We start from the raw sequence: 27,684 nt of genomic DNA, 5'->3' as shown, positions 1-27,684 counted from the left end.
TTTTACTGCCTTCACATAGGCTACTGACGGATATAATAACTTTAACCACACATTGAATTCATTCTTCACAAATTAGCCCACTTCCATGGTGTCTTATATATTTATTAGTCTCACACAACTTTATTACACTCCTTTCATCTTAATTATCTCAAATCATTTAGAAAAAAAAACCGCACAAAGTCCAGTAGCCTAATATGAGGAGCGGAGGAGACATGAAGTTGCCAGTTTCGAGGCGCTCGTGAACGCATCGCGCCTATCACATGGCAGGTGATCGCTGAGAGGAGCTCGCGCAGAGTGAGGACGCTGCTGGGTGCAACAGACGGAGGGGCAAGTGTTCAGTTCACGGCATCTCCCTGCCCGTGTGAATGTGTTACATGTGTGTGAGTGAGTGATTGAGTGGTGAGTGAGTGTGTGCGTGTGTGTTTGTGAGTGTTATGTATGTTATGAGGAAGTGTGTGTGTGTTTGAGGGCTCACTTCATCACTTTAGGTGTCTCTCTCTCCCCGCACAGCAGAATCAGAGGATTTAGTTCCGGTAAAAGCTTCAGAGGAGTTTGCAGCGCCTGTCCTGTAAGTAAACTGTCAACATGACGCTCATTAACGTGAACACTGGTTGTTGTGGTTGTTGTTGTTGTGGTTGTTACACCTTGAGATAAATGTCATTGGTTTCCCTTGAGAAGTTGAAATGAACATAGTGGATGTCAAGTTTATTACAACATTAGTTTTTAAACTCAACAAAAATATGTTTTCTAAGCTAGCTGTGTTTATTTTGAAGGATCTTTCTTTCTTTCTTTCTTTCTTTCTTTCTTTCTTTCTTTCTTTCTTTCTGCTGTTTATATCATGGTGCCTCGGGTGTGTTGTCTGCACACTTAATCATACCTTTAATTCTCTTGACTAATACCAGGACACACTATATACTTTTCTTATAGGGACTTATTGTTGCTTTTAATGTCAGTATGTAATGTATGGCTTTAATAGTAACTAGGCTATTTGGTATGCATTTACAGTTAGTAGGATAGATGCTGGTTTTTCCCACATGACAGTAAATGTGGCTTGTGCACAAGCAACTATAGGGCTGTGTATTGGTGAGAATATGGCGTTATGATAGATATCTGAAAGGGACGGAGGGGGAAAATCGTCTATTTTTAGAATAATTCTCAGTTCACAGTTTATTTTCATGCATACAGACGTTTTTGTGTTTTACAGCTCCTATAACATCTTATATATCAGTGTAAATACTTGTTGTACCATCTGAATAGAGCATTAAACACCAGTCGGAGGTTCAAATACAACACAAAACCACTGTCACCATGTAAACTACAGATAAAATATCAATCGATACACCATCATGTCCTAAAATATCGTGATATTTCAGTATATTGAACATTTTCTCCCACCCCTTTTTATACAAGCCACACACTCCAGGACAGAAGACAGGCGACTTTTCCCCTTGTTTCTCCGCCTGCTCAGTCATGTAGCACCACCACCACTGTCAGCTCGGAGATACAAAATGATGTTTAGTTGTACTGACACATGCTGTGTAATTGCAAATCATCAGCCTCTGACAGCGTGAGTAAAGGAGGGGAGGAGGGAAACAGAGAGAGAGAGAGGAGAGGAGGGACAGAGGGGGAAAAAAAGAAGGGATGCTGATATGCTAATGGCAGAATTACCAAGGCTGATGTGTGGCTCCCCTCTGCTAAAGCATCTGCTGCATCCAACGCCGGAGTTATACACATGAACGCAACACGACACACACACACACACACACACACACACACACACACACACACACACACACACACACACACACACACACACACACACACACACACACACACACACACACACACACACACACACACACAAGCAAAGCAGGAGATCACAGGCGGGCGGCTGGAGAGAGCTGAAGGAGCCTCCTGCCAGTGAATGCAGCAGGACGGTGCCTCTTTTCTATTGCAAATCCCATTTAAAAAAAAAAATAAAATAAATGGAGTGGGGGGTGGGAGTTGGGGTGGGGGGGAGTTGAAAAGCATCATTTGCCACTGATGACAGTGAATTGATTAAAGCCGCTCCGGTCGGTTGGCAGTCGGGTGGCATTAGCAGCACTCATCAGAGACAACAGAGGAAATGAAAACACAAGAGGCTGAAGTGAAGTGGCGAGACGAGCATGTTGGAGCAAATTTATAGTTGTTCACTCCAGCAGTTTGTTTTAGCCCACTTGTTTTAAAGCCAAGCTTCTGCACCACACACATTAACACACACACACACGCGCGCGCTGGATCATCAGCAGATGATGGCACTCATCCCTGTGATCAAAGCGGCTCGTGTAATACCAAGAGCGGTGGTCTTTCTCTTGCAGTCAGATAGGTTCAGATGATTCGCCTGTCATCTTCACCGCCGCTGCTAATCACAGCGCTGCACTGCAGTTCACTGGAGGTAATCCACTGTTCCCTAATGGGGAGGGGAAAAAACTGAGAGATGAATAAGAGAAGGAGAGAGATACAGTACAGTACAGGGTGGTGGTGGTGGTGGGTGGAGGGTAGGGGGGCAGATTAAGTCAGAGGAATAGCTGCACAAAGAGGGATGAGATAGAAAGAGCAAGAAAAGGAGAAGAAACCAAGAGGAGGAAAAAAAAGTCATGCTGTTAATCTGCAGGGAGGGAAAGAAAAAAAATCCTCAGAGAGGGTGGAAGAAAAGAAAGAGATAGAGAGGGGTGGGGTGGGGTGGGGGGCTGGGGGGGCATAAACAAAATGAAATGAGTGAACTGTAGTTTATTAGAGGTTATCTTTAGTTTGCCGTCGAGCCGAGGGAAAGGAAATGAGAAAAAGGAGGTAGAGAAGAGCAACAGAGGACGGAGGGTGCACCGAGGCCGTGGACGGAAAACAGACAAGGAAGAAAGTAAAATGGAAAGGTGGATGCACATTTCTTTGCATATTTAAAAGATTTAACAGGTGATAAAGAAAATATAACGCACCATCATGAAACTTCACGACTTTAAACTTTAATCCCCCTGTTTGAGAAGAGTCTTTAAAGCCTCTGGTTGTTTGAGGATGGAGGATTAAAGCTGATGCACTTCCCTTTATTGATTAGTGAATCAAGAAAATAATCTGATGAGTGGGTGGAGCTGCGTCCTCCATTTGCTTATTCTGTATTTACACTCAGAGTTATCGATTTTTCACTTGTGTGACTGAATCAACTCTTCCACTGCAGCCATGTGTCTCCTACTCTCTCCTGGTTGGTATGGACGTATTAAACATATTTATATAGTAGTGGATCTCCATGATGTGACTCCAGGGATGTTGATGTTGAGAGAGGGATGTGATTGGACGAGGACAGGAAGTGTCAAGATGGAAAATCAGGACGGAAAGAAGGGGAATCAGTCAGCAGCTTGTTTGTTTCCGTCTCCATCAGCTCGACACTCTGAGATGAGGAAGCAGCACTTTGTCATTTCGCACGTTTAAGACGCTTGGAAGTCAGTTTGTCTGTGATGTTATGCAATAGTTTAGGAAGTGGCTGTTTTCTGTGCATAAACAAACACAAACACATGCACTGACACGTTAAACAAACAGCAGAGTTGTACGTCCGTCCGCTGAGAGAAGAAAAACACATTTGCTTAAACGATGTATAAGAGTTGTCACTGCTGCATTTGAACCTTTCACTTCCCCTCTACGAGTATGACTTCTGTCTTTTATCAGGGTGTCTTGTGCTGCAGGGACACGATCGTCAGTGTCGTTTTCACAAAGATAAAGAACCAATAATCACTGAAGGAAATGTGACTGATGAGAATATTTGTCACTTGTCTTAAAGGGATAGTTCAACATTTTGGCAAATTGGCCCATTGCCATAATCCCTATAGTCATAGCAATAGGTTCGTTACCTTTAATTGTCGGTGCAAGCTATTTTTAGAACGGCGGAGCAGAGCCACGAGCTGATCAGCGCTACGCTACGGAGGCTAATGGGATTTGTTGGTTTCCCTCATCAAACTCATCAAATACACAATCCAACAACTCCAAAACGCTCTGGTGGACAAGTTGTGACCTGCACATTCACCACGCTATGAGATAATAACAGAACGTTACCAGACAGAGTTGTTTTAGAGGAAAATGCAGCTGCTTGCTGAAAAACTGCCCCCGACGGGAACGCGCATCAGCGGTTTTGCATGAATTTACCTCTAAAACAACCCTGTCTGGTTGAACTATCCCTTTATGTCCGTCCTCTGGTGCATGATTTATAGATACACATATATTACCAGAGGAAGATATATCACTTTGCAGAGTTGCTGTTTAACTTTCTTATGCAAGAAGTCTGTGGTTTTCAATGAAGAGATAAAAATATGTGAATTAAGTGGAAAGAAAGAGCAAGATGCTGAATGAGGTCAGTGGATGTGGGTGGACAGAAATCCCAATTCTCCTTTTTCCAGATTAAAAATTGAACTGTCATTAGTTTGAGTGTAAAAAAAAACAGGGGTTTTAGTCAGTTTTTCTGCCTGCTGCAGATCCTGCATGACAACGTTTACCTGAGACCCTCTGGAAGACAAACGCACACATAACGTGCACATACAGCCTCTGCTTATGTGACTGCAACATCATCCTGTAATGTGATCTTGACTCTGTGAAACCTTATCTCCTCCCGTAGAAGGAGAGCTGCTGCTGCTGCTGCTGCTTTTCTGTTCTGTCCCTGCCCGGTCGGTCGGTCTGCATGCTTGGCTCGTCGTCATCATCGTGGAGATACAAGTCGTTACCACCCGGCGAGCTTCTTACACTCAGGAAGGAGGCGAATGAGACCGTTGCACAAAAAAACCTTTGAGCTCCGTCTGAATCAGCTGGCAGAGCACAAAAACACTTCAGCAGCTCAAGTTGGGTCTTTGCTCCAGCAGGAAGTGGCACTGGCTCCGTTTTATAGGCCTACCGTCATTGTTTCTTTTTCATGCAACTGAAAGTTTTTGTTTCTTGCTCTTGTCACCTGACCCGACCGAGACGTTTCTTGGCTCTGTGTGTGTGTGTGTTGCACTTTCTCATAAATGGGAATGGGATGAGATCGGCCTGTGAGATAATGACAACAGTGGGTTTTATTCAGGAACATCTACACTGGGATTTAAAAAAAGCCGTTTCTGTTTTGACATTAAGTAGCTAGCGTTCACACACAGATGGAAAGGTCAGTGGAGGAGTGATGTTCGTACTTGAATGTGAGGAAATTCAAGTTTGGAGATTACGAAAGAGCTTAAAACTGGAGGTGGCAGAAACGATCAAAGAAGCTTAGTTGTACAGTATATCAGGGTCAATATGGGAAATGTGTATGAGCCATGTGTGTGTTTTTAGTTTTCTGAATTAACCAATAATAATTACATTAATTTTTAAAAAGTAGTTATAAGATAATAAAGATATATAGAGTAAAGGGCAGGATCAAAACTTAGTAGTATAGGAACATATATAAGTGCCAGATTCAAACAAACTCTGTTTAGGCTACCTTTACAATATGTCAAAAGTCTCCGGCCTAAAACATGTCATTTACTTCTATTTAAGCACCTAATTAGTCTTATTTAAATTCATATAAACAAAAGTTTTGCTAATTTAAAGGTCAAAGGACTTTGATGTTAATATCACCAGCAAAAAACAAACCAAAATCCCTCCAAACAGCTCTGTCACACTGATGAATTATTAATGGGTTGATGTAAAATCTATTGTTAACAGTTTTCGGTGGTAAATTACATGCACAGTAACTTCATTGATAAAAAAACAAACAATCTTTGACTTATATAGCTTACAACATGAACCCTTGAACCGTTGTTGCTCTGTGCTAAATCTGCTGAAGTCTTGCTACGCTAATGCTAAACTAAAACTTTAAAATTAGTTTAAATCACAACTTAACATCAATAAAACCAATAGTTGTGCAAATTATTTGTTTTCTTTGAACTTCGTCGACCAACAACAGCTTCAACCGTCTCATTCAACACGACGTCTTTGTTTTAATTTGCATCGCGATGTGTGTTTTTAAATGAGTCCATAGAGAGGACGTGGGCGCTTCATCTGCCTCTATAGCCGCTATGTGGCTGTCGCTCCCATGATGCTTTGCTGTGTCATCTCATCAGCTTCAACACATGGCAGAATGAGTCCACTATCTAATTGTCCACTTCATTACTCACAGTAGCTCCCACTGTGTTTTCTTTCCCACCCCCCAGTCAGTCCACAGCTCAGTGCTGATTGGTTATCTCCAGCTGTCACATGGGTCCGTGTTGGTCTTTAATGTGTGTGTATGTGTGTGTATTAAGTGGTGTTGACATGTTGTTTTTACAGCACTGGCTTGCTGACACTGGTCTTTGAGCTCTCTGCTGGTTTCTACGCTCGGGGCCGCGTCGTCGGGGCCTCGAAATGAGTAGGGGAAAAAAAAGTTTTTACATCTGTTCTGGAAAGAAGGACGAGACAGAGGAGTGTGTCGTCTGCACAGGCTGTGTGTGCTTCCTAATCCAGGTGTTGCTTCAGAAAGAACCGGTTTCCTTTCCTGCTTTTTGTAGGTCGACAGTTAGAAGTTACGAGGAACAGTAAAAGTCCTGTTTTTATGAACCGCAGGACGTCCGACGGTTCGTTTCCTGCACATCTGTGGTTTTTGCATGTGTGTAGGCCTATACTCCGTCCCATCTCCTCTCTAAAGAATCATGTGCGATTGATAATGATTTATTCTCATCAGTGCTCGTGTTGTGCATGTGAGCTCTGGAGGCTGTTTCTTTACCAGAGAAAATCCATGAAGAAAAAAATCATTACACACCATTAATTGTCGTCACGAATCACGATCCCCGGCCAGTAATTAGAGAGAGGAGCTTGTTTTTTGATGGACTTCAGTGAGTTGATGTCCAGGAAGTACATCATGAACTTCCTGTTTAATCAGGAATTCACTAAAAGCTAATTACTTAATTGCAAGAGTGGTGATGTGATATGAAGTCTAATGCGTCATTAGTCTGCACCCACACTGATCCATTGTAGTTTTAAAGGGGACATATTATGGAAATATCACTTTTTGAAGGCTCTTTAATATATATTTGGGTGATTGTCTTGCCTTTCGGCCCCAAAACGTGAGGATTGACAAAAAAAACTGTAATTTTCAGGCTGAAATCCACGTGGTTTTATGAGCTGTTTCCCCAGATGTCTTCCAGTGATGTAACTAGCTTTCGAATTTGCACAATGCCACCCCTACCTGGTACCAGTATAGTGGGCGGGGCAAGCAGTGGTTCATTTGCATTTAAAGGGACAGGCACTGAAACCAGCCGTTCTGAACAGGACTGCTTTTAGCGGATGAAAAGAGCTGTGATGTTTGATCCTTGGGGTATTTTCACCAAAGCATGTCACAGACATGTCTTTAGGACACCTGGAAACTATTTTAATTTGTGGAAAAGGGGCATAATATGTCTCCTTTAAAACACAAAACTTGTGCTGCATTCACACCTGTCGCTGAGATGTGGAAAACTGCAAAATGCTGCTGTTTTAGTTGTTTTACTCTTGGCAACCTTTGGAATCAGACATTTTATACTGAAAACCAACTTCCTGTGCATGTTTCAATATGTTGACGTTTTTTCCACCTTGTGCAGAAGCTCAAATGATATTGATGTATTGCACAAGGTATCGGCTGCCCAGATACAAATAGGTTTCTCTCTATTAGCCTGTGTCAACTTGTTGCTCCATTAGCAGTCTAACACATCACCTGGCTCATTGTTGGTGTCCTTGAAACTCATGCAAACAAACAGCAAACGAACCTCTGACTTTTTACATTAGAAATGTCTCGGATAACAATGTGCATCATAAATCTGGCAGCAGCTAAGATCCCTCCTGTGATATTTGATAAGTTGTTCCCCATGAGAACAAAATCTGTCCCATAAACAACATCCTGACTTGTCGGTTTTGTGTGAAGCTTCACACTTCGTCCACGTTGTCGAACACGATTGTGCTCTGTGCATTTAGCTGAGTGTTGGTTGACGAGGTCGTAGCCAAATATTAACACGATACAGGGTTTAAAGTATCATCATCAGAGAGCTGTTGTACGCGAGGCTCTTGTTGTTGTGTTTCGCCTGACAAACCCGCTCTCACTGCCGCTCTGCAGGCTCTGCATCTGTGTGTGAATGTGTGTGACAGGGCCATGCAACATCGACTTGTCAGAAGTCATTTTACTATGGTCATCACACACACACACACACACACACACACACACAGATTGTGTTGTGCAGCTATCCTTGTTAGGACATTGTGTTGACTTCCAGGACCCAGAGCGTGACCCCCGACCCTGTCCAGGACTTTAGAGGTGAGGTTTTTTGTCCAGGTTTTGTCTCCCACGAGGACGACGGGTGCTGACAGGGTCGCTGTTTACACCAGAACGTGTCCCAGAGAGATAACACAAAAACACACACACAAATACACACACAGACTGTGACCTAACCAGTGATCATTTCATCGTGAGCGAGGCTGTTGAGGTGGAAGAGCTAAATATAGACATGGAGATGTTTGTGTATAAGTCAACCATGGCTTCAGCTTCAGCCACTGATTTACCAGTGTTGTGTAGAAACCAGATAAAAATCAACAAAGTCCTTCAAACACTGTGGGAAAAAGAAGTCAAAGTTATAATTTTCAAGTTTCAGAAATCAGCTCAAAGTCAGGAAATTGTGAATTTGTGAGTTAAATTTTTGATTAAAGAGACCCCCGAGGAGTTTGCTTTTGGTTATAAAAGAGTCTCACATTAATGTGGATGAATCTATGTTACCCACTTGTTAATGGGTCCATTTTCAATAAATATATCGTTTTGTCTTTATAGTTATTTTGATATTATTATTTAGTGGTTGACTTGCCCAGCATTTCCTAGTTTCCTGGTTTGGGAATAATGCCGCTGGATCGCTAGTTGGCATCGTTGATGGTCAGAACTGCGACGGTATCTGATCGTCTTCCAACCTCCGACTTTTGTTCTTGATTAATGAAAACATTCTTGGAAAATGTTTTCGCTTTTGCCCATCTTGCACCGGTCCAAGAATTTCATCGTGCGTGCAGAGGCTCATGGGAAATGTAGTGTGAAAACACTTCCGCTTTCCAAAAGTCCTTGTAGTCCCTTTAAATTTCAATTTGACTGTGAGGCGGCGGCACGGTGGTACAGCGGTTAGGAAGAATCTGCAGCCTCTCTGTGTGGAGTTTCCATGTTCTTCCACGTTCTGCAGGTTTTCTCTCCCTCATTAATTGTTAATGGTTAATTAATTTGGCGACTCAACAGTTTGATAGCCTGAGATTGACCAGCATCTGATATGTGATGCTGCAGTTCAACATCCTTTTACTGAACACACTTCTCCAATATCAAGTTTATTTATATTTTCAAAATTAAATTATTTAGCATGTCAATGCATGTTCATACTGTGGCTCACTCAAATAACCAAAATAAGAGAGAAAAAAAAATAGGCGACCATAGAAATAGAGGTGACCGGTCTTGATCTGTGGATTTTTAACACATAAAGGAACAAATTAATTCATTGTATTTCTTATGATTATGTTTTGTGACAGTGTAAAATGTTTCCACAGCATCAAAACCAGCCAAATATGTAAAGAAGGCTGTTATCTGTCGGTTATGGTCGACTGCAGACGTTCATTTGCATTAGTGAACCAGTGTTTTAGGCTAAAACCCAGTTGATGCTCTCCACACTTTGCAAGAGACGATGTAGATAGATAGATAATTGTAATACCGTGTTTATTTCTCTGACAATAATTGTACCAAGAAAATCTATAATTGTGACATCCCTACTATATGTATGTATCTCAGATTGTAGTGTGAATACAATGTCCACAGTCTGTGTCAGTCTGAGGCTGAGCACAAACCATGAACTGACCTGAACTCCACCGGTTCCTCGACGACCAAGAAGTCCAAGTGGTGGAAAATGTGAAAACACATTGCTCCAAAAACCACAACAGGGAGAGAGAGAGACACACACACACACACACAGAAAGAGGGAGGGAGGGAGGGAGGGAGGGAGGGTGAGGAGGAGGTAGATTTTCTGGCTGAACTACAGACCGGCACAGGGAACATCCTCGTCTTAAATGTCAGTGGTCCTGTCGCATTGATGTCAATTGGTGAAGAATCTGGTGTTTCTTGTTGGCTCGGTGCTACACACACACACACACACACACACACACACACACACACACACACACACACACACACAGAGGTTTGTGTCATTGTCCTTGTTAGGACGCTGCACCCACTTCCTACCCCACAACACTGAACCGTAATAACTAGGGGTGGGAATCTTTTACTATCTCACGATTCGATTTGATTCTGATTTTTGGGGCTACGATTCGATTCAAAATCGATTTTCGATTCAAAACGATTTGATTCATAATGATTTCTGCTTCAGTCTATCGATGTGCAAAGATCCTCATGATCTACTCCAGTCTGCTTTGCAAGACAGAATGACTAAAGTGTCTTTTTCACATTTATTGAGTTTTAAACATTTATCCATGCTTAGATAGAATTGTTGAAACTGTTGCATAAAAGCAATACTATCACATATTGCTTAAGTAACAAAATTAAAAGTGCCTCTTCATTTAAAAAAAATAATAGTGCAGTTAAACATGCCGCCTTTTAAATTCTAAGGAAATGGAGGCCGACAGCCAGCAGATTTGTTTCATTTTTTACTTTTCACTTTTTTTTAAAATCGGTTTTGGGACATTTTATATCGATTCTGAATCGTATTAAATGAGAATTGCGATTCTTATGTGAATCGATTTTTTTGGCACACCCCTAGTAATAACCACCACAACCACAGATCCATGCGTACAGTAACTCAGCCTCACCTCACACCTCACCCCCCCACCTTCACCAGGACCTCACTAGTGACGTTTTCCTCGTTAAAACCCGGGCCGCGGTCCTCATGAGGACGACTGGTCCTGACAAGGTCGGTGTTTAAACACAGTTGTATTTACCCCGTGTGACAGGAGGGCCTCGGGGGCTTAGCCTGTTTGGATTAGTGTCACCAGCTAGAGGCCAGACCTCAGTGAAATGAGGAGGAACAGCAAACTCACACACACCCCTCGCTGTGTGTGTTTATATATGTATGTGTATGTGTGTGTGTGTCTCTTCTTGCGTTTGTGTTTTCCTGTGTTAATGTTTAACCCTTCCTCTCGACCGTGCAGCTTCACATGCGTCCTTCTGGCATTTCCTCTCTCTCTTCTCTCAGGCTCATCCCAAACTAAAACCCCCCGTGTTGCATTTAAGGTTTCAGTCCAGTGATGCTGGAATTTCAAACGCTGCCGGTTTCATTACTTTTAGCGAAACAATGACAGGCCTGTGGATGTTTGACAGGTCGACTCGCTTAATGTTTAACATGCAGGGACCCCTGAGCTGAGCTGAGCTGAGCCGTGTCGTGACCTTTTATCAGTGAGTGAAAGGTGAATCCTGGTCATTTCACAGCCTGATACTGTTACATAACAGTAAATAAACTTTTTTTATTTTATTTTTTTCCGCAAGATGCATGATGCAGCCATTTGCATGTGTACAGTAATATATGCACATCCAAATGCCTTGGCTACATCGTGTGCGTGTATATATATATTTATATATATGTGAATACACTGGAATAATGTTTCCAACCTTCTGTTCCTGTCAGGCGAGTTAGAAAACAAAGTGCAGATGGAACATTTTCTTCTCATAGATCACAGCTGTTACTGCTCCGCTGCCTCACGTCCCTAATATTTCCCCCTGTGTTATAATCAGGGAGGCAGCGATGGGTGAACCCACCTGTGTATTTATAAGAACAGTAAATTCAAACTGCATCATGTCTTTGTAACAGTAGCATCACACATTTTTAAAGCAGATGTATTTTAGTGTTCATGATGGTGCGTTCACTGTCTCTACAGGATTTCTTGTGCTAAATGTGTCAAAATTCTGAATGAAATAGTGAAAACACTGTCAGGAATGAGCAGAAAAGTGTAATTAAAGGTGGACACGGCTTCTGTGATGTCGGTTGTTGAAGCTCAGAGTGAGTTGCTGAGCTGTAGTCGACTTGGCAGCGTCTGACTCCGCCCACTCTCCTGGCTGTTCCATATATGGGCAGAGGAAGAGGAGCTGCCTGAGACTTAAAGCAGAAGTAAGTGATATATTTGTGTTAACATAAGTCTTAAATAGTTATATCTTCCGACAGCAATCACTTACATAGAGTGTTTGGACCGAAACACGGGTCTGTCAGTCACTCTGCTCTGCTCTGAGCCGAGGAGAAAACATTTATCGTATCCTACAGTTTTTATCCAATGAGGAGAGAGAACGGCATGCAGGGCTGTGTGTGCAGCCAAGGAACGCCGTGAATGTGGTGACGTAGGGACGAGGACTGTTATGGTGCGTTCAAGGAAACTCGTAACTCGTGTTTTTCCGACCTGTGAAGTCGTACCAGTTCGATCTGGTACGAGTTCACGGGTCGGAAGTTACGAGTGGCCGTTATAGTGACTTTCACAGGTAAAACAGGTCGGAAAAACACGAGTGGGTTGCCTGGAACGCTACAAAGTCGTAAGTTGTGACTTGAAGCTGTAATTTACGGTTTCAAAAGCCTGCCTGGAACGCAGCATTAGCCAAAACGACCGGATCACTCACTTCTGCTTTAAGTACTGTAATGTTTGATTGAGGCATAGATACCCTTGCATACCTGTCACTCAAAGTGGCCACACCCACAATTATGCTAAAACTATAGGCCTTAATGAAACTGAAATGAGTTGGTTATAAATCTAATGATCCGTACGTGTTTGTTCCTGTTTAAAGTTGAAGTTTTGGAGTTGAAAAGTTTTGCTGCTAAAGTGTCTACTTCATTTTTCAACTCTGGAAGTTGAGCGTTTGTTTTGATGCTACACAGCATTTAGCATCTTTGCTAACTGTTCTCTTTAAGTTATGTTGTTTCGTACAAATTTTTATTTTGAAAATCACAATGTCGGTTCAGTCTATACTGAAAATCTCTGTTTATATTTTCTATTATATTTTACAGTAGCAGTTCCTGTTGCAGGGGGATTGAGCGACATAAAATCAGTTAACAATAAAGTCTGACAGTGGATCAATTGATTTGAATGTTGAAATGTCAAACACTTCCTGGTTGGAGGTTTCTGATTAATGAGGATTTCTTGCTTCTTGCTGTTTGATACCTGTGAAGGTCGTTTCTCCAACTATTCACTCTAATAAACGATTGATTGTATTGGTTATCTGTGAAGGTGCCCCTACCCCCTCACCGGTAGATTACAGTTTGTAACCCTAACCCTGTTTCTGCTGCTTTTATCTCTTCCTTCATTATCTCCAGCAGAGATGAGCGGTGGCTGACATTGGAGAGAAATTAATGTGAAATGAGTTGTGTTTCGCTGACATACAGCTAAGTGTGTGTGTGTGTGTGTGTGTGTGTGTGTGTGTGTCTCCATCCTCCTCCTGATTACAGTAAGTCAGTTTGATGATTAGCAATAAGTAATATGCTTATGTTAATAGTCCAGCGGCTAAGTGTCATACATCAATCCGCTTAGTGTCGGCTCATATCAGCTCTGCTGTTTGCCTTTGTTGCAGCAGCTCTGCCTTGTGGGTGAAATCGGCCACTTTATAGCTTATCTCTGACTTCCTCTGGCTCCGCTTCTCTACCCTTGTACAGTACATCACTGTGTGTATGTGTGTGTGTGTGTGTGTGTGTGTGTGTGTGTGTGTGTGTTTTCTCACAGTAAATTCAGTTGCATCATGTTGTAATATTTTAATGCTGGCATCACAAGCCAGAGCCAAAGAGCCATAGCTAAATACCATTTAATGTCCTAATGGGTGAGTGGTTGTGATTCACTGCAGCGACTTCCTCACAGATGCTGTTACAGGTCTGTTTCTGTTACAGGTTTTTTATCTGTCCATCTCAGCTGTTGATGCCTCCGAGGGGCCGGAGCTGCTACAGGGGGTGATTAACACAGGCAAACTGCTCTGTAACCGACACGACAAAAAATGTGGTCGTACTGGACACCTGCCAGGTGTGAGAGCGTGTGAGAGTTTGTGTGTGATACTGCAACAATAGCTGCCCTGTGATCTCTCCTTCAGGCTGCAGCCTTGGGTTTAAATGTGTGTAGAGACAACCTGTGTGTGTGTGTGTGTGTGTGTGTGTTTTATTCATAGTCCGGGGCAGCTGTTCCCTTTTTTATTTATATATATATATTTATGGAAACTTTCACCTGCAACATTACAGGAAGTTACAAGGGAGAGAGAAAGAACAAAGAGGCTCTAGATCAACATCACAGGCTCATTCATTCATTTAAATGGAAATTGGCTAAAGTCTGACTCTGCAGGTTTAATAGAAGTATTTAACTTGGTCAAGTGTTTCTTTTTGGTTGTTGATTTTGCTTATTATACCTTTTTAGGCAGTTTTTTTTTAATCACTAGCACAGGGACGTCCCTCATCAGGACTCTTTTACAACAAATACATTTTTAATGTGTTTGTGTGTATTTCCTTCTAATATGGCACAAATCTCTTGTATTTCCATAAGCTATAGAAATGACTGGCGACATCCATCCCACACAGTCTCCACCATTTCCCTGATGTCTCTTCTGCAGAAGCATAATAATAGTGATAATAGAAAAAAACAAACAAACCTTAAAACAGTTGTCCAGCTAAATCCTCACCATGTAGTTGAACTAGCAGGTGGTGAATTGTTTCAAAAGTCTTAAAGCTGCTTCACTGTAATTAATAACCACATTAAATGATTAATTACTTCAAGTTACTTTAAATTGGTAGAAAAAAGAGTAAAATGCTCAGGAATCATTACAGGATAGTGAAGATTTCTTAACTGTGAGGTAAAATGAAGCACAACAAAGCTTCAGGTTCAACAGTCAAGTTGTTTTTGGCTGAAATCTGTATTTTTTAGGGGGGAGGGGAGGGGTAAAGTTTCAGTGTCAGCTCATGTGTTTGGAGCAGAGTACGCTGCCGTCCTGTGGTGTGATATGACTCCTCTGACTCGCCCGTTGTTTCTCTCTCCTCCCTGTGACTCTTGTCAGTTGCACGTTAGTTCAGACTCAGTGCACCGAGCTCAGCGTCGTCGTCATCATCATCATCATCATCATGGTCTGTGCTGCAGTTTTGTCTTATCTCAACAGGGTTGGATCATATGCAAACAAAAAAAACAGGTTATCATGATTAGTTTGGTGATAGTGGGAATAACTGACATGTTTGCACTTCACTTTCAAATATAAGAAATGCTGATGATGTGATTTAAGATCCTGAAAAGCTATGATCAATGAAGAAATTATCTTTACTGATTGTAAAAAATAAAACCAGGCCTTTGTGGGTTTACATAATTCATCCATTTTCCACAGTATGATATGAATTTTTCACTTTTATGAATGAGATAAACATATATTTTTTTTCAACTTTTCCTGGTTTTCTGGTTATATATTAATCTACCTTTTTTGAGATAGATGTCCAAAGTTTATAGTTTCAATATCCAGAGGGATTTCACATTTCAAAAGATATGTGTGTCCTTGTGTGTCCTTCACCAGGAGTGTGTGGCAGTGCAGAAAACATGGATGTGCTTTGCATTGGGACTCTTTTCCAGTATAAAGTTAGCCTGATACTCAGTTTGGGAATTTTTTTTAAGGTTTAAAGGGGATTGAATTATGGAAATATCACTTTTTGAAGGCTCTTTAACATATATTTGGGTGTTTGTCTTGCCTTCCAGCCCCCAAAATGCGAGAATTGACAAAAAAATCTGTAATTTTCAGGCTCCCTAGGTTGAAATCCATGTGGTTTTATGAGCTGTTCCCTCAGTTGTCTTCCAGTGATGTAACTAGGTTTTGAATTTGCATAACCCCACCCCTACCTGGGACCGGTAGAAGGGGCGGGGCAAGCAGTGGCTCATTTGCATTTAAAGGGACAGGCACTGAAACCATCTGTTCTAAACAGGGCAGTTTTGAGCGAATGAAAAGAGCTGTGATGTCTTTAAGACACCTGGGAACTATTTTAATTTGTGGAAAAGGGGCATAATATATCTCCTTTAATAAAATACCTGATCAGTTTCCTGTGATTTCTGTGACCTCCATTGTATTGTATTTGTGGCTTGATTCCATCACACAAATGGTTAAACTTATTGTCAACATGATAATAAATAATCAACAGCAACCTTTATAAAATCCTAAGATTTGTAGTGATATTTCACTACACTCATGTTGCTGTGTGTTGCCCTCATGATGATCATTGACTGGAGGTCATGTGTTGTTCTGTGTTATGGTTCATTACTCTAACTCTGAGGGCAAAATAGATTACAGCAGCAACGAAGTCAGAAGTCAAACTGGACGGATGAGAGCGTAACGAGGAGGAGGAGCACGGCCGACGAGAAAGGAAAAAAATAAAATCAGATAATATGAAGAGAGAAAGAGAGAGAGAGAGGAAATACAGAGCTGTGTTTCCTTGAGAGAAGAGAATCAAAAGTGCTTGAACAGCGACTAAATAGGACAATAAAGAGCAGGGCGGTTCAACACGGAGCAGAGCAGAGCAGCGCTGCGAGTCACATTAAAACTATATATTATTCCTGCACTCCCAGCAGCTATGCATCAGCCACGGTTCACAGATCACACGCACACACACACACACACACACACACACACACACACACACACACACACACACACACACACACACACGACCCACAGTCATACACCAGAGGAGATAATCTAACCACAGACTCAGCTCTAAGATGATACTTTATATATAGCTTTTTATCTGCCTCTCTCTCCTGTGTGGGGGTCTAAAGGAGAGAGTAGCTCCACTTATAGAGAAATAATCTCAGTAAATAAAAAAAAGTAGAGCCATCATGCTTCTTATGGCCTGGACAAAGCAGATACTGCAGTGTGTGTGTCCAGGTGGTGGAGTGTGGACGCTCTCGGCTGTGGATGTTTAAACTCACTTTAAACACTCCAGCGGAAAAGGAAAACACAAATTTGTGGTGCGTCGCTGTTCTCACAACATAAATCTGTGTCTAGAATCGTCATCATGTGGGCGTCACACAAGAGTCTTTCTCAGTGTTTCACGCTCCCACAATCTGATGCCTCATCCACTAACACGCCGTAGCCTCGTCCCGTCACACTGTACTGTATGTGGGCTGGTCTCATATGTTATGTAGCCTCTAACCCTAATCCTTACAGTGTGTCAGTGTGAAACCAAAAGGGGTTTTTTAAAGTTCATACTACAATCGACGATTATCTGCATGCATGAGAAATATCTGCAGCCTAAAGCTTGATTTATGCTCCTGCCCCTGTGACCACCCCAGACAAACACACCCTAGTGTAATGACAGTGAATTACACGTTCGGGCTGTCAGAACAAACTTTGCTATCCGAACAGAATTTGAATTATTTTCAAAATGAGAACATTCGAAGGTGGAAACTGGCGTTTGAACGTGTGCCTTCTGCAACGACACAAATTAACGTTGTGTATCGCGATGTTCAGGGTAGTAAATAAGTTGATAAAACAAACAATTCTGTTGTTGTGCGTGAGGTAGAGCTGAAGCTTCAAATACGAGCAGAGTTTTTTTAATTGCCCATTTATTTGGCTGGGCCGGGTGCACCACACACCTTTTTAATCGATAGATCCGCAGACCACCTGCATGCCAATCCGTGGCGTGGAGAGCGACTGTGATCCATTTTACCACTAGCCTGCTAATATTTCCATTTCCCTTCTTGAAGTTTTATATTGAGTTGGTAAAACTTAAGTGTGTTGCAAATGTTACATAACAGATTTGGTTGAAATACCCTTTAGTGGATGGGGGACGTAATAATAAGCTGGTAAAGGTATAATGAGCTAAAAAATAAAAAATAAACATTGAAAATCCGAATACAATAATAATTGGTTTTACTGTATATCTAAAAGATCACATATTTAACATTTTAGTTGAGCTGGAAGATGAATCAGTTTGATCAATTAATCAAATTAAGTTGTTTCTTGCATTTGCAGCTTTAGTTCATCATTGTTAATTGATAGATTGATTGATGAGCGACCCAAAGTAGTGCAGGTCCATGCAGCTGAAAAACAAAAACTGTTAAATCAGTGAGGAATCACATCAGAGCAGCAGAGTGTTATGAAAGAAGGAGATGTATAGGCTACACAGTGATGTACAGTATGGAGCCTTGTGACCGTCGTGATGTTGCACATAAACATTTCTCTATTTCTTATCTATGTCTCCATTTATTTCTGTGATAGAGGGATCTCTGTGTGGTGGTCGGGGTTGGACAGAGACTTTATGAAGCTGCAGCAGCAGCAGGAGGAGGAGGAGGGAGGTTTTAGGTTATATGAAGCTGCAGCGAACAAGCACTCGTTTGGTTCCTGTTTCCATATGTTGTGCAGGTGCAGAACATGGAAAAGATCTCATGATATGATTGTGTGCATCATGACAGATGTTTTATCTCATCAGGATGTAATAACAGAGCTGGATCAGCGCAGCTACAGTTTGTTGAACCATTTTCCACTCTGGATTTTTAATCAGAGACTACTGTTTTATTATGGAGCAGCAGGTGTTTGTATAGTGTCTGTATGAAGTATGTGTGTCTGTGTGTGTGTGGACTCTGTGAAGTCGATAACCTGCTCTGTCAGATGGAAAACACCTTTCATCAGGTGATCACAGGATGACAGGTCCAACAAATTGTTGGTTTCAGATTGAGTCGACTTCATTTTTGAAGTTCTTGAAATTCTTGTGGCCTTCCAGTTTCCCAACAAACTCCTCCAACCTGAACGACCACACGTCGTGTTATCCCCTTTTATTCTCTGATTTAACCTGCAGCAGCAGTTATCTTATCTAAACTTGACTTAATTTAGGCTATCTTAATTTATCTTAACTGAGTTTATTTTATTTTAACTTATTTTAGCTTAACTTCGTTTAGCTTATCTTATTTTAGCTTAGCTTAGCTTAGTTTTAGTTTAGCTTAACTTAACTTGAGACACAAAACTTCAGATATTAAAGTTTGGTTCAGGCTACAATAACAACTTAATTGAAGGAGCTATTTGTTTTGTTATTTCTATTTAAGCTGCTTTAAAATATAAGAAATCATTTCATTATTCGTAATAACTTAGTTTTTGCATGTTATGTTTATTTCATGTGCAATTTTTCAAAACACTTTATTTAATATATTGGGAGTACTTTGGAGTAATCACATTTAATCTGCAGATATTCCTCATGTTTAGCCTATACATAAACTCACATTTTGTTTTGCTTTTGCATTTATAACCCATACAAATATATAATAGAGGCTCAACATTTTTCTGGTTTAACAGTCAATAACTTTAATTATCCAAAATGGCCTACGGTAAACCCTTGGATAAGGCAAATAAAAGAAAGTCCTACAGTGTTGTATTGAGCAAACCTACAGTATATAAATGAGAATGAACCCCATTAATTAAACCCACTTTGCAGATATTGATACAGTAGGCTCAAAACAGCTGAATAACCGTTGGGGATCTTAAATCTGCCTGATAATAATATCACCTCTCATCATGACTCTGCTGTGGTGTTTCCACCCTTCACACACACACACAGAGCTGTCAGCACTCAGAGGCGGGTGTAGTTGTGAAAAACAGGTCACAGATTCTCACGACAGACAAACTAGTTTTTCTGGAGTGTGTGACTCTTCCTGGGAAAAGGTGTGTCTCTACGAGTCTCTGTGTGTGTTTCAGTCACACTAGAAAATGATCCCGCCGTTTACTTTAACAGGAACTCTTGATCAATACTTCAACCAATACACAATGAGAACAAACTATAATGCAGTGTTAAGTGTTTTAAAATAAACTCTCAAGTGTGTTTTGTTTCTTTATTACTCTTGTACTCAGCGGTAACAACAGCAAAACACATTTTTTAATGCGTAACATAGTTGATGAACCTTGAGATGATAAGAAAATAGAACATTTTTATTATTGTGTTGCACAGTTTTTATTCTCAGCTGTTTTGTGTGTCAGTGTGTTAAAGTAAAAGTGAAAGTGGCTCCTCGGTCAGTTTGTGAATCATATTCATTATAAGGCGTTTCTGTTATAATAATCCAGGATCACAAGGAGACAGATCACACACTCATGCAGACACACCCTCGCTCTCTAACACACATACACACACATACATATAGCCTACAAACTGTCTTTCCCTCAAGCACTAACACACACACACACACACTCATTTCCACACACAGCAGTCGTGCAGATTGTGCAACATGGGAGCGACGGTGGATAGCTTGTTGCAGTTTGTCTCGTCAGCTCGGTGCCGGAGCTGCACAATAACCTCAGTATGAGCACCTTAACACACAACAGAGGGTCCTATACAACCCACTACTTCCTCTCCCACACACATACACACACACACACACACACACACACACACACACACACACACACACACACACACACACACACACACACAGATAGATAGATGGCCTTTGTTCTGTTGAGGTCAAGTGTTGTCACAGAGCTGCTGAACAGAGTCACTGTCATGTGTCTGAATGGTGCTGTCCCCCTTTGTCCCAACCAGACTCATACGGAGCCATTTGTGATTATTAACAATAAAATTGAACACGCACACTTCTCCATGCATGCACACACACACACACACACACATACTGATGCATCATGGGAAAGGGGACACACGTGATGATGGCAGCGTGTTACTGTAACTGCGCTCACTGTGTTTTTTTTAAATGACTTTCTTTATTGGAAGCAATTTCACAGGTAGCAACATAACAGTACAACGTGACAGAGAAGACTTCCATACTATCATTTTTTCCCCCCAGTCGTCGCAATCAGGCAGAGATGTCAAAGATTCAATATAATTTAAGAGAGGTCTCCAAGTCTTTTCAAAAGGACTTAAGGAACCATTGAGGGAAAATCTAAGCTTTTTCAAGTTTAATGGACAGTAGCACCTCTTTCACCCACCTGCTGTGAGATGGAGGTTGAGGGTGTTTCCAATTAAGAAGTATGAGTCACCTGGCTAACAGGTTGGCAAAGGCAAAAACCGTTTGCATAACTTTAGAGGCAAGAGGCTGCAGGGGGGAACCAAATAAGGGACAAGAGAGGATCAGGAGTAGTGTTATATGCTGTGCTAAGAGTATTAAAGATTTGGTAACACTTTATTTTAAGGGGTCCTTGTTCCTGTGTATCTACCTAATTAATTACAGTGTAATTACCTATGTAACCGTATGTAATAACATGTACTTACATTGTAAATACATAGTGTATTTTGGTGTACTTACAGGTCCTTGTTACACTTGTAATAAGAAATGCTTTTGCAAAGAGAGAGGCCACTTTGGCATTTCTTATTACAAGTGTAACAAGGACCTGTAAGTACACCAAAATACACTATGTATTTACAATGTAAGTACATGTTATTACATACGGTTACATAGGTAATTACACTGTAATTAATTAGGTAGATACACAGGAACAAGGACCCCTTAAAATAAAGTGTTACCAAAGATTTCATTCAGACCAAAATGTGGCAAGCCTGGGACAAAACCAAAACATATGGGAATGGTCGGCTGGAGATTGTTTGCACCTATTTCTGTACATGAATCAGTTACATTGGGGTAAATCCGAGATGCTCGCTGTGTTTTTCATGCAGATTGTTGGTGTCAGCTGTCATGGCGGCTGTGAAAGTTGGTGCTAATGAAGACGAGCATTAGGGCTGCTCTGTGTGTGTGTGTGTGTGGGGGGGGGGGGTCTTTCTCTGGAGGCGTCAGTCGATTACATTGCTGTCATTCTGGGTGATTGCTGCACGTTGACGACGTCTGTTTGTCTGTTAAGTCGGCGTGACAGCCGAACAGAGGGGACGAGAGCCTTGAGGGAGAGATGACAGGGAGGGAGGACGAGTGCCAGGGAAAGACGGGATGACAGCGGGGAGGAGGGAGGGAGGGAGGGAGGGAGGACGGGCAGCAGGCAGCAGCGTGAGACGAGGTAGACGGAGGGGCAACCACAGGCGGAGAGGATGGATGGAGGAAAGTCAGTCCTGCTCCAAGAAATAGTTTGAGGGACGTTACATATAATATATATATATATGAGTGTGTAGTTGCCTCTGGATCTCTGTATAGAAACTTCATGTTGGCTTACATGCTTGTTTTTGATGGATATGTTATGAAATAAAAATGAATAAACACTGTGAGCACTTGGTTGAATTAAAGCAGAGCCAAACAAAAAGTTGCATCTGGAAATCTGTGAACTTTCTGGACCTCTGCTGGCGACCGAGTGGAACTGCAGCAACATCTGTAAAAATGTAACACTTGCTTTTACTTTAAAAAAAAAAAGAAAAAGAAAAAGCTGAGACAAGCAGAAAACTGGAGATAAAAAAAAATAAAAAAGAGAGATTATTGGAAATTAGAAGCGGCCTCCTGCAGCTCTGCGCTAAAGGGCACATGGGGCATGTGATTTATACAACAGAGATATAACATGTTAACATTAATCCATGTTGCCCCTACTCACCTGCTTTAATGCTAAATCTATACACAACAACTTCTACCACTACTGTGTGCAACAATGACAGCCTGAACGCAGCTTTAAATAACCATTCCTCGTCAATCCATCACCACATGATCACTCTCAAATGTTTAATTGTCTTTCTATTGATGACAGAATAAGAAAAAAAAGAAAAGAACTCGAGGTTTTCAGGTGTTTGTGTTTTTGTTTCTGAGTGTAGATGATTTTCGATGTCCATAGGAAGTTACTGAGCAAATGAGAAACATTATCCTGATTTGATTAGAGTTGTTTGGAGCATCCACAGCAGGATGGGAGGAGGAGGAAGTAGCGCACAGCAAACACAGACTCTGAAACATGTACAGTGTTTATAAAATACAATATCAGCTTTTGTCATGCTTCAAAATGCAGACGAGATTTTATCAAATTTACTGTATATGTCGGACCTGTCGCCTGTCACAGACTAGATGAGACTAGTAGTCTAGTAGTAGGTAAAAGTTTAACATTTTTTTCTTTTCTGATTCTCTGCAGCACATCGGAGTCGCTGAGATCTGATGCTTCCCGCCATCACCATGGAAACGGAGGCCAGTCACATGCTGGAGGCGGCGCTGGAGCAGATGGATGACATCATCGCAGGTACAGTACGCGCTGCTACTACAGAGTCTGTAGAGAGAGAGAGAGAGAGAGAGAGAGGAAGCAACATCTGCTTCTGATGATTGCAGCACAGCTGGATCCTCTGTCACTCTGCCTTAATGGACTCACTGCCGTGTTAAAGGAGTTAACGCCACCAGAGCAGCAGCGTTTGTGCGTTGTTTTTGTAGCCGTACTGCAGATTCCCTCAATAACGACAACCTGACAAACATAAATATATAAAGATTTGGATTTAAACAACAGGATCTGAATCACCAAAACAACTTTTAATCCCTCGTCGTTTCTATCCCATCTTGCATTCTTCGTTTGGGCAAAAGGTTCAGTTGATATCACACTCAAATATAAGGATGTATGTTGGTCTGCACACTTTTTCTACTCTGCTTCATCAAGGCCTTATTTTCTCTCATGATTATTATTTTTGAAGCTGTAAATGATCTTAAACCTCAGACAACCACCAGTTTGATCTTCTCTAACAACAGCAGGTTCCCGTGCGGTCAATACTGACATTTTACGGCATCATTTTGTATGTTCATGTGCAGTATTTGTGTTTTAAACACTAGATTTTCTCATAATTATCAGTATCAGGGTTCGTGTTGGCCGATAAGAACAAGATGTCAACACTTTTTTTGTGCCTTCAAACTTTTCAGGTGAACTGCAAAGTGTGAGTTTGACATAGAAATGACAACTTTGCATTGGTTCATCCAATACAGAAAAACAATGTGGTATTATGTTTTCTAAGTTTGTAGTTTATGATGATTTATAAAGGTCTGGTCCACACAATGTGCAGTGGAGGCTTTTTCCCATTTTTATAGTTGTATATTTTCATTTTGTTTATGTTTTCCAACAGTTTACTGCACTGCTGCACTGAGGCCATTTTGGATAATAAATGTTATTTATTGTAAAACAGTAAAATGTTGAGCCCCTGCTATAGATTTGTTTGTTATGTAACAACATTTGAGAGATCACTGCAAAAAAAAAGTGCTTACAGAATCAGAGTATCTTTACTGTCATTGCACAAGTAAAATTAAATTGAGGTAAAAACTCTCAGCTTCAGTGCTGTTAAAACAATATAGTGCACATAACAGACTATTGTATCATTTGAATGTGCATTTTAGATTCAAAGGGATAGTTCAACATTTTTGACAAATTAGCCCATTGCCATAATCCCTATAGTTTTAGGAGTAGGTTCGTTACCTTTAATTGTCAGTGCAAGCTATTTTTAGAACGGCGGAGCAGAGCCGTGAGCTGCTCAGAGCTACACTACGGAGGCTCATGGGATTTCTTGGTTTCCCTCATCAAACTCATCAAATACACAATCCAACAACTCCAAAACGCTCTGGTGGACAAGTTGTGACCTGCACATGCACGTTATGAGATAATAACAGAATGTTACCAGACAGAGTTGTTTTAGAGGGAAATGCAGAGACTGCTTGCTGAAAAACTGCCCCCGACAGGAACGCGCATCAGCAATTTTGCATGAATTTACCTCTAAAACAACTCTGTCTCGTAACGTTCTGTTATTTTCTCATAGCGTGGTGAATGTGCAGGTCACAGCGAGTTTGATGAGAGAAACCAAGAAATCCCATGAGCCTCCGTAGCGTAGCTCTGAGCAGCTCACGGCTCTGCTTCGCCGTTTTAAAAATAGCTTGCACCGACAATTAAAGGTAACAAACCTACTGCTGTAGGGATAATGGCAATGGGCCAATTTACCTAAATGTTGAACTATTCCTTTAAAGTGCAGAGCTCTTGGTTAAAAGCTGTTTTGTATCATCCAGTTAATCAGTTATCTGAAGTTTTTGCTCCCTGACATCGGTGTCAGCTCCAATAATCCCGTATCAGTCGGTCGAGTCACGTTTGCTGCAGCCACTTCGGCCTCGTCCAACAACATGAACTAACAGTGAAGTAAATGTTTAATGTGGTGCAACAGTCGTTATGTGGGAAGAGAGAGAGAGAGACAGAGAGAGGAGTGACACACCAACACTTTAGACGAAACATAATCACTGGATATTACACTGCAGCTCCGTCAGGACTGTGTGTCACGTCTTCCCTCTGGATCAACACACACAGCGACAGTTTCACATGAAGCAGCAGTGAACTAGTGAGCAGCGTTCACCGTCGCTGCTCTCTCTCTGTTTCAGAGGAAAAAAACCCACTGACCTCATCTCATCGAGTGCTCTTGAGTTTTTTTTTTTGCCATCCCCGGCTCTCAGGCAAGTGACCGCAAATAGAAATACATTAAAAATCCCATTTGTGATAACATCAGCCAATCACTAACAAGGAAATTAGAGCCACTTATCAACAGGGTGCAGATATGTCGGTCATATTACGTTCCATGATGAAGACTTTTCTCTTTTTCCCTCTGTCTGATTAAACATCTAGTGGGAATAACAGTGGAAGCTGCTCCATTGGTTAATGACTCGGATGCTGTTGATGTAACCATGTCCACATTTACTGACTTCTCTACTTTTTAACCCCCCACCCCACCCCGCCCCATCCACTCCCTTCACTCACGCTAAACACAGAGCAGGACGTCAGTCATCAGACGGTTTAATACAAGATAAATATTAAATCAGACCAAATTGTGCAGATGCAGTATCGTGAAATACGAAGGTGCAATTAAGCAGCAACAATCAAAGCATTTATTATGTATATTACTACTATCTCAGGTGTTCACTGAAGTATCCAGGTGTTTTGTCTTGCAAATTCAGAAAACATCTACAAAAACTCACATCACAACAGAAGTGTTTCCAGGGGGACACAAAAAAGTGTCGGACACACCTGTGGTGCGATTTTGTTTCAATGTTTTTTGACTTAAAGCAGAAGTAAGCAATCCGGTCGTTTTGGCTAATGCTGCGTTCCAGGCAGGCTTTTGAAATCGTAAATTACAGCTTCAAGTCACGACTTACGACTTTGTAGCGTTCCAGGCAACCCACTCGTGTTTTTCCGACCTGTTTTACCGGTGAAAGTCACTATAACGGCCACTCGTAACTTCCGACCCGTGAACTCGTACCAGATTGAACTGGTACGACTTCACAGGTCGGAAAAACACGAGTTACGAGTTTCCTTGAACGCACCATAACAGTCCTCGTCCCTACGTCACCACATTCACGGCGTCCCTTGGCTGCACACACAGCCCTGCATGCCGTTCTCTCTCCTCATTGGATAAAACTTGTAGGATACAAGGAAAGTTTTCTCCTCGGCTCAGAGCAGAGCAGAGGGACTGAGAGACCCGTGTTTCGGTCCAAACACTCCATGTAAGTGATTGCTGTCGGAAGATATATATATATATAACTATTTAAGACTTATATTAACACAAATATATCACTTACTTCTGCTTTAAGAAGTTACAAAGACGGCCATCGGTTAGTGGTATACCTCACATATTATTTTCTTTTTTCACTCTTTTGTGTATATATGTATAAAATATACAACAATACAAAATATTTTTGCTTATATGTTCAAATAAAAAGAATAAAAAGTCAAATCAAATTCAAATGTATACTGTTAGCTTAGCGTTAGTCGTTAGCCAAGTCCATCACTATTTTCTGTCCCCGTGGAAACACTACTGTTGCAGCTCATGTGTTGACAAATTGATGAAGCAGGTTTTTGTATTTGAAGCACGTTTGCGTCCTTTGTGCATGTTTTCTCAATTTTAAGTGTGTTGACCTCTCAGGGCCACCGTACCTTTGTGCTCCTGTGACAGCCGCACATTTTTTAAATTTTAATTTAAATGTTATTTCCTGAGTTAGTTCCTTGAGTGTCATGAAGCACATTGCCAGTTTAACACAATGCATATCAGCAGGGAAATGCTCAAACCTGGAAGAAATTTACATAAATTTACAAATGTAACAACTTCTTTTAAAGAAATGGATTAATAATAATGAAAAACTTTGGTTTCTCTCTCTGAGATTTAAACAGCAGTGGAAAAGTTTGATATTTATTTCTGTCTGCTTCTCTATCTACTTCTTCCTACTTTTCGAACTTGTATATTATGATTTGTTGATACTTATTTTAGACATAATCGAAATAAAAATAAGTCATTCATTCATTCATTCATTCATTCATTCCTCTGTAACTTGCCGTGACCTCCCTGTGGAACAGATGATGACAGTGTTGCGTGTGTTTTCCTAAATGTACAGCAGAGCGGTATCGAGTGGAAACGTGTGCTGGAGGCGCTGCTGCGGCGGCTGCAGATCTGGACTCAGCCGAGTCGACAGCGCATGAACAACAAGTTTTTTTCTCCCTCTGTGCTCTAATAAACTGAAGCCTGGACGGATAAATGAAAATGAGATTCATGGGGTTCATGTTCTGTCTCAGTGTCTCTGCTCATTTTGTGCTCGGATTCTCCTCGACCAGCCAAAACTTACTGGATTATATAACAGTGCAGTAAAAACGCAGCAGCTTCTGCTCAGGACGTCTCAGCATCATTTTTAATATCCAGCATACTCACAGTCTCCTGAAACTGAAAACAAAACATAAATAGCACTAAAATATGACAAATATTCACTGTAAACCTCTTGGACGATAAAGTTTTCATGGACTTTTTATGTTTTTCAGCGATAACCTCCTCGACGAAGCGTGATCAGATATTCACATTGACA

The 27,684-nt window shown here is 41.3% G+C and overlaps 1 protein-coding gene across 1 annotated transcript in view; it reads left to right on the top strand.

The window, feature by feature from the left end:
• The first annotated feature begins 297 nt into the window (after positions 1-297).
• Positions 298-27,684, top strand: part of ppfibp2b (PPFIA binding protein 2b) — a 95,360-nt gene continuing 67,973 nt past the window's right edge. The window contains exons 1-2 of the mRNA XM_083973207.1: positions 298-568; positions 22,964-23,068. Of these exons, the coding sequence (XP_083829333.1) occupies positions 22,987-23,068 (82 nt within the window). The 5' untranslated portion in view covers positions 298-568; positions 22,964-22,986. The remainder of the gene's footprint in view (positions 569-22,963; positions 23,069-27,684) is intronic.

The sequence above is a fragment of the Trachurus trachurus genome (assembly GCF_905171665.1).
Source record: "Trachurus trachurus genome assembly, chromosome: 6".
Classification (NCBI taxonomy): domain Eukaryota; kingdom Metazoa; phylum Chordata; class Actinopteri; order Carangiformes; family Carangidae; genus Trachurus; species Trachurus trachurus.
This window is presented reverse-complemented; position numbering and strand designations above follow the sequence as displayed.